Below are 13,430 nucleotides of genomic sequence, written 5' to 3'. Positions count from 1 at the left end.
TTATATATATAATTCTTCTGTGAGTGTGTATGTCACTGAACTTCTCTCAAACGACTGGACCGATTTTGACGAAATTTTTTTGTGTGTGTTCAAGGGGATCTAAATGGTTTATATTCACAATTTTGTCCGCTGGACAATGTTTTTTTAATTAATTTTTAATTTATTAGTAGTTGTTGATTTTGGAATGTTTTACATTGGATCCGACAGACGGCGCTACCATCGCAGTGTCAAATTTTAAATAATATTCGAATTTTAATTTTAGTCTGTCCCGTCAGTTAGAGCTGCGATCAAATTAAAAAAAAAGTTTTGTTATCATTGTGTTATTGTAGACCATGTGCTGGATCGTTAGATATTGTCATAACATTTGAATAATAATTTTCATCAAAATGGTCCAGAATGTTTTAGCTTATTAAAGAAGGTTTGAAATTTTCAAATTAAAGACGTGTAGACAGGACAACGTTTGTCGGGTCCGCTAGTTTTAATATAACATTCTCCAATGTCCAAAAGATCGACTACACTTATATTTTTTGTAAGTAACAGAAGTGTAACTTAGATTTAAGAATCCTTCAATAAGTCAAGTTATACCCACAATTTTATGGGCTCATGTTTTAAACGATAAAAGAGTTGTCACCCTGTTTCAAACATAGTTTCATACATTCGAACATCCTAACAACAGACGCCACCGAACTTAACACACATATAAAGTAGGTATTTAATATTTAAAGAAAAACACTTTTTTACGGATTATAGTTATGTATTATAGTGAAAATGGAGGACACCGTGAGCAATTTCTGCAAAAACCCTACATCTTTTAGTCGATACCAACTCCGGGGAAATAAATACAGATAACACAACATTTTCTGCAGCTGTAATACTTTTTTGACATTTAACACCTTTGTCTTCAGTCACCGTGACCACGCACGCTGTAAAGCACGCGAAACGTCGGTTTAAATATAAAATTATGTACAAATAATTATAAGTTTAAATACAATAATACATAACTATAATCCGTAAAAAAGTGTTTTTCTTTAAATGTGTAAAAGTTATGTAAATAGAAGACAATACTAGGTATTTAATAAGTAAATTATGTTGTCCAACTTTCATTTTATTCTTTAGACTGGGGATTCAAGTGTACAGGTAATTAATGATTTAGTAGATCTGACCTGTGATGCAGGTGCTTTTCAACACTATCAAATGTTATCATCTTAGTTTTAATCATTGTAACCTTGTATGTATATGTGAGAGAAGAAATAAAGATTATTATTATTATTTTCTCGAATAAGTATCGCAATACAGCGAGGTAATGCTGCCAATGGTAGGTTTGGTTACTGCTACAGGGACCAAACCTTTGAAATTTGTTTTAATTTTCTATTTTAATTGTTCAATTTTGTATTATTTCAAAATTTACCAATTCGACTTAGGGTCCTTCAAGAAAAGAGCGTTTTAAAAGGCCGGCAACGCACTCGCGAGCATTTTGCATTGAGAGTGTCCATGGGCGGCGGTATCACTTAACATCAGTTGAGCCTCCTGCCCGTTTGCCCCGTTCTATAAAAAAAAAATATGTTGGTTAAGAATATTATAAATAATGTGTATTGTGTGTTAGACTGAAATATTTCCGTCTGTGTCTTATACAACACACGGAACAGAGGCATCCTGTATGGCAATTAATTTTTTGTAGCCGATTTAATATAGTTCCTTGTTCGAACACTGGTCAAACCCGTCTTTCATTACTAGTTTATGATGCTAAATGTAGTAGCCCGAATGGAACGTGGGTCATTTCTGGTGACTCCCCTGTTATAGCCATTAGGACCAAATAATGTCGCAATAATATTTTTTGATAAAGATTTTTGGAGTTAAAATTTTTTTTCGGCGATGGAAAAAAATTTAGCGTCACATGTTTCGGTTACGCGTCACATTTTTCCGTTACGCGCCATCTTTTTTTGTCAGTACCACGGTTGTGTCGAAGATATTCGAAGCCATTAACAAAAATATATAAAAATGATAGTAAAAATTCTATTACAATTAAATAAATTCTAATTCTAATTCTGTAAAAATTTGTTAATTAATTTACAAAGATATATAGTATATTTCAGAATATGTATTTAGATTTTTTATATAATTTACAAATTCTCTAATTTAACTATATTCAACCAATTCCTGTCAACATTTTTATTATTATTTTTATCAAATTTAGCCATTTTTAATCAAATTTCATTTAGGAAACGAAGTATTATAATAGATTAATAGTAAGATTTAACTAGAGTAAACAAAAACAAGTTTGCGGTCTCCTCAAAAGGGTAACGACGCGTCGCGACGCGTGCGCATCTAGACGCAGTTATGTAACGGCTCATATTAACAGCTACCGATAGATGTATGAACTACGATATTGCAAAGTGGATCTTAACAGAAAGAGTTAGACCACAAATTATATATTATGTCTTTAAGGACGTATCTTTGTGGTCATATACAAAGGAATTTGATCTTTATTTGAAAAGCAATAAGAGATTTTCTGTAAAAACACTGCATTTGACGTGAACTTTTATTTTTATTTATGTTTAATACGTTTTTTATTAAAGTAATTGTAATTTATAGTGTACTCTTAGTATTTATTCCTTTCTTGGGTTGCCTGGAAGAGATCGCTTGTTACCGAAAAGGCCTACCTAATCTAAATGTTGCCTGATAACTTATTGTTGAAGTTCTTCTTTTGGTGCGATCGTGAAAAATGATGAGAGTGAATTTTTACGATGCGCGCGCACACCGACACCTGAATATATCATCGTAAGGTCCATTCTATCCGTCGCCAAAAATGGAATGTCTTCGTAGGGTTTGATTATTGGGATACAGATAGGAGATCGGTTAACTGTCACGGCCTGATCTCAGATTGTTTTCAATCTGAGATTGTGGATTAATTATTGGGTGCGGGCGTAAGTGTAAGTTTAATTATATGTATGTTAGCTAAAGAGTTATTAGTCTAAGATCCGGGATTAGAAAAATATACCCTCATCTGTTATTTAGATGAAACAATTTTTTATAAGCTGATTTCAATGATGATGATATATAAACAATTTAACTTACCTATTATTATGACACTATATTAAAGGTTTGAATTATATGACAGTACAAAAATTAATATGACATTTGCATGCATATGGCGAATTGTACGGATTTTTAGCAAATAATCGATTTCATTTCATTTCATTTCAAATAAATAAAAAATAGGAAGTCTAAAATATAATAATTAATAGAATTTGAGTTTATTATTTAATATAGTATCTTTTCACGAAAAATATACATTCAAAATACTCTCACAAACTAACAATTATCGTATTTATACAGTTTACACGTCTTTTGAAGCTTAGGGCTAATTTCTAATCCATAGAAATTATTCACGCTTGAGCTAAGATATTGTTTTGTTTTTCCAGGTATAACATATCTTACGGGCGAGAACTTTCTAGATGTTCTGGACAACGGTGTTGAATTGTGTCAGCTGGCTGCCGTCATACATGACCGGGCGCGGGAGGCACTGGACCAGGGGATTATAGTTGGGGTGAGTTTATAAAAAACTAGCTGCTTCCGCGAACTTCGTTTCTCCTTAATGCCTAGCCTACCTTTTTAGTACATGCCAACATGGAACATTTTGCTATGCTACCACCTTTTTTTATTTTTTGGTTGATTTTTTACACCTTGTGTCCGAAAAACCCTAATATCTTACGGAACCCTATTTTTGTTCAAAATTAAATATAGCCTATATTACTCGTGGATAATGTAGCTTTCGAATGGTGAAAGAATTTTTAAAATCGGTCCAGTAGTTTATGAGCCTATTCTTTACAATCAAACAAACAAACAAAGTTTTCCTCTTTATAATATTAGTGTAGATTTGTAAACAAGCATCTAAGAAATTATTACTATTAAAAATCACATCATTTTGAAACATCGATGTGAACTACCTGTACTTTATATTGTACATATATAAATATGTTTTATCTATTATTACGTCTATACATAGTTTAATTAAACAATATCGCCTTAAAATGTAATAACTAAAAAATAATTAAAATACTGTTTACATGTGAAAAGGAAGAGACTGGCTGCCCACAACAGATTAAATTGCCTTTTGCTTTAAATAATAAATAGTAATAAAAGTCATTATTCATTTTAAGGTACATTTTCAAAGTGTAAGATTTGGAAACCCTTTTAAGTAATAAATACCTGTGTCCCAGCTCTTCCATTAACAAATTTAATTACTTACATAAATGACATTATTTAACCTATTTTTTTTTAATTGGCTTTATCTAATTATTTCTGTATATTGTGTCTAATAAAGTTTTGCTTTCGCTCGAACGGTGACGAACATCGTGAAGAATCGTCAAACCCAAAAAGTTTACGGTGAATGTCAGGCACAGGAGCCTGTTTACCTACTTATCTATTAGATGGACTAATCATAAAACGTATTCAGAACTCTGAGGCCCAAGGCTAAAAGGACTACTGGTTTTCAGAAGGTCCACTGTTTTATTTCCTAATGCTAAGAGACGATTCTTCTTCTTCTCATCTCTTCTTGATTCTGATACCAATTATATCTTTTCAGCCGGTGCCAGCGATAAGAGGTAGATGTTGGCAGCGTGCAGCTAGGCGGAGCTTCTTCTCCAGGGACAACGCCGAGAACTTCATCACATTCTGTCGTGAATTGGGCGTTCATGAGAACTTGCTGTTTGAAAGCGATGACCTTGGTAAGATAATAATAATAATAATGTAGACTTTTAATCCCGAAAACTCTTCGATACCCACAGTACATCTCATCACATCACATCTCAGAGTTCGGTGTGCTTCTTAGCAAAGGCCTCATCCAACCCTTTCCACTGTTCTCTATCTTTTGCGACTCTTCTCCTGTTGTTGCCTGCTGTTAGTTTCAGTTCGTCCTCCCATCTTTTGCGTGGTCGACCTCTTCTTCGTTTTCCGTCTCTAGAGTACCATTACGCTCCATTTTGCTCCATTTGGTTAATCTTAGTGAGAATGTCTGTCACACCTGTTCTAGCTCATATGTCTGCGTTTATTTGTTTATCTATTTTTCTTATGCTCAGCATACTTCTTTCCTTGGCTCTTTGGCAGTGTGCTAGGATATCCCTGTGCTGCTTGGATAGTGTCCAAGTTTCGCAGTTATAGGTAAGGCAGGATAGGATACATGCGTTAAAGATTTTTCTCTTTATTTTTTTGCTGAAATCTTTTGTTTTCATGATCTCCCTCAGTGACCAATATCTTTTCCATCTATTTGCTATTCTTCTATTGATCTCTTTGATGGTTATATCAGTTAGAGAGGTTTGGTAAGATTATAATGACGGATAATGTAATGCAGTTCCTTACAGTTTGTAACGTGGCAAAATTAGGAGATTATTGCCAGTTTTATGCCAAGTTCTTGATTTTAGAACAGGCAGTAAATGAAAATTTAGCACCATTTTGCGACGGTATATTTGCGTGGAGTATCTGAGAATCTGTTTTGAAGTTATATTTCGTGTTGTTTAGTCTATAGTGTCTTCAATTAATTTTCCTATTTCAGTCCTTCACAACCAACCACGACAGGTGATCCTCTGTCTTCTCGAAGTGGCCAGACTGGCCACGAAATTCAACGTAGAGCCTCCAGGCCTAGTCGCGCTGGAGAAAGAAATCGCGCTGGAAGAACGGGATTCGGGATTAGATTCAGCCATGTCTGGAGCGGCCTGGCAGTTCAGGGACTCGTCACCACCTCTTGATAAGTAAGTATAATTGATAATGAGGGGAAAATAAAGATTTGTTGGGATTAAAAGTCCTGACATGATGAATGAGTTTGACTGTATCTTAAAAATCTATTGGAATTTATATGATGGAGACACTTCGTACTCACGATTATGTCTGGGCCTCAGATCTCAATCTCAGTGTTCAGAGGCTGGAGTCTCGCAGGAAATGGCCAATGGCCTCACAAATTCCGGAAATGGGCTAGCTGAACTGTAAAGGCCCTTGAGGCCAACAGCGAGATTCCATTAAACAAGAGCAGTCACTGTGTCAGCCAACTATCTAAACCATACAGGACCCAAACGTATATAAAAAACATTCAAATCAAATTGTGTGGTTGTGCAAATTTGATTGAAATCGGTTAAGTAGTTTGGGGTACATAGCGGACAAACAACGTGACACGTAATTTATATAAAGATTAAGAAATTTCTTTTTCTATTTCAGACCAACCAAAAAAGAGAAACAAACATTGGAACCTAATGAGAGTAAGTATTTTACTTAGATGAGTCTGTCTATACCGTGTCACACCATGATCAAACTATGTATCAGGCATAGATAAATTAATACTCATAACAGGCAGATACTAATAACATAGGCGTATCACGTACATAGTGGTATTTTTTGAATCAATGAGACTTAGGGTCCTTCGAGGAAAGAGCGTGCCAATTCTTAAAGGCGAGCCCTCTGGCATTGAGAGTGCCCATGGGCGGTATCACTTACATCGCGTGAGTCTCTTGCCCGTTTGTCTTTAAAAAAATCCGTTACTCTATTTAGCTAGATTGTTTCCTACAAAAAATAATTTCCCCTCCTATACAACATACAAGACCTATATAAAGACGGGTAACATTATTAAGTGTTCATGGGGGTAATCGCTAATAGTAAGGAAAAAACAATTGAGAGTAGAGTAAAATATGTTATGTTCGTAATAAGACATTATATACATAACATAATATATAAAATTTTATGAATTAGCATATCTAAAAATACTATTAAATTTGTGTGTAAAGCTTCACTACGCATATGATCAAACTCCGTCTGCGCAAACGAATTGTTAATAATAACAATTAATCGTTTATTTGTAAAGAAAGTGTAAATTTAGATCAAATATCAATAAAAATCCGGATAATCACCCATATTAAATAGGCATGCAAATATCATATTATTTATCATAATGTCATATAAGAACACTATGTTAACGCTATATGGACTTTAGGTCGGCGACGTATCGGTCACAATTTTATACGATCATAGTACGACACGGTGTAGCAGACTATTATTTGATAACTTGAATTAAAACTAAGTGAAGATATAGCCTCAAATTGCAGCATTAAAAGGCCTACTGTCGATCCTCGCAAGCAACAGATTCGGATATATATCAATAATCCATTTTGCCTACTTGTTTTTATGGAGTTTTATGGAATACCTTTTATTACAAGTAAGGGGTGAACCTAAAGCTAGGATCATTCGTCATATTCCCCAATCCCATTACTACTCTGTACAAAAACCGCTGCCCATACCATACATCATATTTGGTCCAATTTGTGGGCTTCCAGTACGCCCTGCTATATCCTCTGCATCCACTGGGAGCCAACTTGACGATATCGTCAGTCCACCTGTTGTGTGTACCAGGGGCCAGAACCAGTATGTTGCACAGATCCTCATTAACAATGACGTTCGCCGTCTCCGTCTCTCTATATATGTTCGCAGTATGCTGTGTTCACAGTAGCGATATTATGTGTCTCATGTATTTAATATTATATATGTTATATAATTTTAAACATAAACGTATCTATTGTGTGTGTATTTTTGTGAATTAAAACTAGACTGAGTGAACAACAAAAGACACTGCAATTCTCCACTGTTCCGTTGATTAATAGCATCTCTAGTCCAATCAAAGACACACGACACTCAATTTAATTTGGCCAATCACAATGAAACGCAACGCGCCATCGACTCGACAGCTACAATTCAAACGCATTAGTCAAAAAAGTCAAAAGTCATAAATCATTTATTCATGTAACACAATGTACTTTTGTGAACGTCAAAATAATACATATATACATTAAATGCTTCTAATTTTACATTTACTGCCAGATCTCAAATCAAGGGCGTAGAATGGGCGAGAAGAACTGCCAATAGAGTCTACGCCAGTCTTTTTAATCGCCTAGTTTTACACAACGTTTGTAAGGAGCTGCAACCATTACACCATGTTCCACATTACATCTTAAATAATAATAATAATTTAAATTAAAAACAAAGAATTGTCCTCTATCAGCAGGAGGCATGGTGAAATAGGAGCACTCACTTACATTCTGCAATTTGCAAATACATAGTCGAAATAACTAACACACTTTAAACATGTCCCCATCTAGTTCGCTATGCTAAGTTTTCATACAAAATTGTATTGTGCTATTCCATAAATATATAAACATTAAATTGTAATTATCTTGAAATATGTTTTAGATGAAGTATGCGTGGAGGACAGTGTGGAAGTGGCGAGCACGCGTTCGGATAGTTCATCAGACACCGATGTTCCTCTCAGACCCACCAACGAGCTGGACAAAAGGGTAAGGTTTAAATTACTTTAATAAGTTTTTAAACAATATGTTTTAATTAATTAATAATAATTATAATTAGTTATTAATTAATTTAATAATTGTAATTCAAAGAAACGGTTAAAAAACATAGGTTAAATAATGTCATTGTTTTAAGTATTTAAGTTTGTTTATGGAAGAGCTGGGAACCCTGACACAGGATTTTTTCAATTAAAAGGGTTTCAAAATCTTACACTTTGAAAAGAAAACGTACTTAAAATGAATAAAGACTTTTTATTATTATTTGTGCTTTATTTAAATGACTTCGAAATAGCCATTAAAATAAAGCACAAATGCATCATTTGAATTTTGTGCTTAAGGGCATCGAAACTGGGAAATGAAAAAAATTGTGTTAATGAACGTTGTCCTGGGATCGAATACTAAGAAAGCATTTGAAAAACAGCAAAGGAGTTTGCCCCTTTCTCCCCTTAAGCAGCGGCGAATAATGGATAGGCGTACCCTTCAAACGTCCAGTTCTGTCTCAGTTCTTACATATTAAATATTCGTAATATGATTCCAGGTGCAATCAATAACACGTTTATTGGAGCGTGGTTGCAGATGTGGATCTGGAAAATGTTCACGGCTATTGAAGGTGAAGAAGGTGGGCGAAGGGCGGTACAACATCGCCGGCAGAAATGTCTTTATAAGGGTATGTTTTGATTTAAATGTATCAATCAATCAATATACAGTTTGTTCAGTTTAAACGCGTCTTATCGCGTGTTTATGACTGTTACGAAATTCGTGCCAGACAACGCCATCCATTCGTAGAGGGTAGTTTTGCGAATAGCCTTGGTCTGAGAAGAAAAGACTAGAAACTCAGCAACTGTACTACATTAAAATTATTAAGAGCCAAATGTCATTAACTACAACGTCATTAAAGTTACATAAATAAAAATTCTGTGAATTACCACATTTACACACATATTCACAACACTTCAAAGATAACACACACACAAAACAAATTATCGTGATGAGATGACGTCTTATGATTGAACAAGCCGTCACTTGACGCGCGACGTACCTTTTTTAGTTTAGTTTAAAGTGAAAACTTTAGAATCGTTGTGGTTTGAAAGTCGATGCAACGAAAAAGAGACAGACACATAAATTCATAAGATTTCAGAGGGTGAAAATGAGATAGAAATATACAGCTTTCTTTTTTTTCTATTTTTTTTTTGGCTATATTATAGATTCATATTAAACTTAGAAATAAAAACTTAAAATTGAAATTAAAAAACAATTTAAATAAAAATCTAATACTAAAACAACATTAGAGATTATATACGAGATGTTTAATTTCAATCAGAACTAAAAATTACAGTCTGTTTATTTTTAAGCAAAAATATTCCTTGCTGAAGTCTAGCTAAAGAAATAAAATCTTTCAGTTACTAAAAGGCCGCCACATGATGGTCCGTGTCGGAGGTGGCTGGGACACTTTGGAGCACTTCCTATCTCGTCACGAGCCCTGTCAGGTGCGCCTTGTCACTCCAGGACGCCGAGACCTTCTGCCACTCGCACCCACACCCGCTTCCAACACCGCAAAGGAGAGAACTTCACCGTCCCCCACCAACCGTATCTCACCCAATAGAACCACCACATCCCCAAGTACCACCGAAAAGATCACCCCACGGAACAGCGTCTCTCCATCGAGTAGCAAAACCTCCCTCAAAGAATCTTCCGTTTCCCCAGCTCATAGCAAAGCTTCGATCGACTCACCTGTCGAGCCTTTTAAGCAAAAATCCAAAAACACCCCAAAGACATCCACACCCAACAAACCAGTTGTCAGAAATCGTTCTGCGTTAACGCTACCCCTGAACGAGAAACCGAGAAAGCAATCAGCCCCCGCCAGTTTCAGCACTCCAAACACACCAATAAACAGACCGGAACAGAGAAAGTCCGTGCCGACGCCCAAAAAATCTCGCAGCATGAGTCTAGCGCTCCAGAACGATAAGAAATTCTGCGGCACAGAGAGATTAAACCAAGCCAGAAAATCAAGCGTACCTGACGCGCGAAAAACTCGAAGCCAAAGTTTAGCCTCGACGCCAATAAATGAGCCGAAGAAACTGCTGCCCACGTATGGAAAGAAGACGAGAAGCATGAGTCTGGCCACCACAAATGACTTTCCGAAGCCTTTGAAAAAGAGTCTGTCTGCCAGCAGCACTCCAGTCACGCAGGCAGCTATAGAAGAGAGTATAAGGTTGTCGTTGGAAGCGACGATTGCTGATCCTACGTCGCCCAAGAAGCCATTCCTTCACATCAAAGCCAAATATAGAAGTCCGCCACCAAGAGAAGTGCCGCCAAGATAAATCATTCCATAAGGAACTTGTGGGGCATTTTTATAAATGTGACAAGCATGCGTCACACTTGGAAATCATCACATTGGTTATTTTGGGAATCCTTTATTGTTCAAATGGATATGTCAGAGCTTAATCAGCCGTTCAATTAATAACCTAGCCGTTTAACTAACGGCCTGAAAGATATTCAGCCGTACCGTTTGTTACAACATTGGATAACAGAATCGAAAAAAATAACAAATTATATAAAAAAATATTTCTTTTAAAATTAAGTTTCTCGAGTCAAATTCACATTATTATTCTATACACTCTTGCATTGTACTTGTTGTTTTTCATGAAAGTTTGGAAAACACTATCAAATTTGTGGTAGGCCGACGCCATATTGACATGATAGTTTCTTTTTATGTTTAATTTAACAGTAGGCTAGGGAAGTAATGAAACGTCTTCGATCCAAGTCATTTGCCTAGCTGTTTGATCAACTGGCTGAACATCTTTCAGGCCGTTAGTTTAACGGCTATTTAAGCCAATAGGCTGTGACATATACGCCATGATTGGCAAGATGATCCATATTTCACGTAGTAAGTTCTGAAGATAGAGACAACTTGATAATGTCAAATTGGCATTAGAAAAATAAGTACTGTCTTTAGCGATGTCCATAGAGAACAAATGTACTGAACAAAACAAATGACAGTGCAGGCTCTTGGCAAGTTTAAGAATACGACCAGAGTAAGAAATATTAGGTGACAAAGAACAACAATAACTTCGGTACAATATTAAATGCACTTAATAATAATACAAAGTAATAACAGTTACAGAACTTCAAAAAAAATGCGTCTTAAAGCAAAAAGTCTATGGATTTTCAAAATATGTAATTTGTTGTGATTAAAACACTGCTCCCAAAGTTCCTTTTCGCGTATAATACCAATTCGTAGATTTTATAAATACGTTATTTATTATAAAATCTACTATTCAGTGGTATTTTAGCTTTAGATATTGTAAGTGTTTTCACGCATAGATTTTCATAGAATTTGTAAAACGCATGAATAATGTTCAAGATTTTGTTTGTGTTCAATAATGTCCACAGCGCTGCTCATAATTTGAATTCTATTTTCATTTTTAATTTGCAATCTATTTTTATTTATATGAATAAAATAGTGAAGAATTCTATTTATTTAAGAATTAATGTTACATTTATAAAGTGACAGCTCTACGATTCGTGCATGTCATTGTCACTTTTGACATGCGTGAGCTATACTTAATCTCGATTCTGAATCTCACGTATAAACTAAACAGATTCACGAATATTAAATTGTATTGAAAATCTATGCGATATTCTTGATAGTTAAGAGGTATAGTATTAAATTCGACGCTAGTGTAGTACTAGGCCGCTTACTCAACGGGATGCTATGGCGACATCGATGGCGACGGATACAAACAATTTGTATTGAAATATAGCACTGAACTCACTTGAAGAAGGTTCCAGAAAGAAAAAAGAATAAGATTTTTGAGGCTTTGGTCTTGGCTGTGCTTCCAAAGTGAGCTGTCACACATTTCAATACAAATTGTTTGAACACGCAGCTAGCGACGTCGCCATGGCAACCCTGTGAGTTAGCGGCCTTAGTGTTAATTTTTATTTAAATTTCTCATGTAATTTCATTAATGCTCCCGCGGGAGGCTAGTCATAATTTGTTATTGCAATAATTTATGTGAATATCCCTAATGTATACGATGCTTCTGGATTTAATGGTACAAAATTGTTGAAGTCCACACGAGTCTATTTTCATAAGACAATAACAATATTTTTGCACCTAGATAAGCACTAGATAGAATAAGAAATTTTTTACGAATCAATTTCTTCCATTTGACTTGAGCTTTTAGTGCTGTTTTGAATCATTCACCAACAGCCGGCCGTAGACAAATGTACACTCACTCTGTGTCGAGGGCTGTCACGTTTGACAGTTGACAGTTCTCAAGACGACTCGAGGTATGTTTAAATCGGCTTAAAGTTTTTCACAAGTATAAAGGATCACATTTAACACTTATTGCGATTTTTTTAATTCGTGTAAAACTTGGTGAAAGAAATTTTTGTTTGGTTCAAAACAGCAATCTCACTGTAATATGTGTGAGAAAATTTTGTGCCAATAATCGAATTTGTCTTAATAAACATTTTGATATCTTACTCTTTGTTTAATTATAACCCTTTCAATACATTATTGTAACTTAAACAAAACGTTCTAACCATGTTGTCGTGCGGGATTTCTATCAACTTTTGAACCTCGAAATCATTTATTAGTACACGCACAAATCAACATGGCACCTGATTTGGGGATAATGACACTAGGCGAGTGGCTGGGTATTGACCACTTCACCAGTGACTTTGGTCTAGACTCTAGAAGATGGACGCACTATGCTTAAGCTTACGTGTTCCTGCTAATCTCAGGATTCGTATATAGAACTAATTCGTATATAGAATGCGTAGCTAGAACTCAATAAAATTCATACTATTCACATTACTCACTTAGTCTAAATGCTTTTAGAAAATGAGACTCAAGTGTTATAGTATAGATCATGCACTTTTCTACTTGCCCTTGACGCTTAATACAGCTTTGCGTAGGTAGGTTTATCTAAAACTGTTCGTTGAAATATATAAAGATTTATATGAAAAGTGATCAACGTTTCTAGCGATAAGAAAATTAAATTAAATTTTCTAATTTATATATATTATAACGCGAACAATTTATCAGGAATATGTTTATAGAAACGTGTATAAAAATAAGTTTAA

The 13,430-nt window shown here is 35.0% G+C and overlaps 1 protein-coding gene across 4 annotated transcripts in view; it reads left to right on the top strand.

Moving 5' to 3' along the window:
* LOC110995854 (GAS2-like protein 3) overlaps window positions 1–12,827 on the top strand; it is a 77,702-nt gene extending 64,875 nt beyond the window's left edge. For 3 of the 4 annotated variants that reach the window (XM_045633436.1, XM_045633437.1, XM_045633435.1), the window contains 8 exons: window positions 3,423–3,547; window positions 4,586–4,727; window positions 5,552–5,747; window positions 6,208–6,248; window positions 7,076–7,198; window positions 8,227–8,330; window positions 8,878–9,006; window positions 9,740–12,827. In XM_045633436.1, coding sequence (XP_045489392.1) covers window positions 3,423–3,547; window positions 4,586–4,727; window positions 5,552–5,747; window positions 6,208–6,248; window positions 7,076–7,198; window positions 8,227–8,330; window positions 8,878–9,006; window positions 9,740–10,660 — 1,781 coding nt within the window. In that variant the 3' untranslated portion in view covers window positions 10,661–12,827. The remainder of the gene's footprint in view (window positions 1–3,422; window positions 3,548–4,585; window positions 4,728–5,551; window positions 5,748–6,207; window positions 6,249–7,075; window positions 7,199–8,226; window positions 8,331–8,877; window positions 9,007–9,739) is intronic. The other variant, XM_045633438.1, reaches the window with a different exon arrangement.
* Window positions 12,828–13,430: the final 603 nt, after the last annotated feature.

This window comes from Pieris rapae, chromosome 23, assembly GCF_905147795.1.
Source record: "Pieris rapae chromosome 23, ilPieRapa1.1, whole genome shotgun sequence".
Classification (NCBI taxonomy): Eukaryota; Metazoa; Arthropoda; class Insecta; order Lepidoptera; family Pieridae; genus Pieris; species Pieris rapae.
Note: the sequence above shows the minus strand (reverse complement) of the source record. Positions and strands in the feature narration are given on the sequence as shown.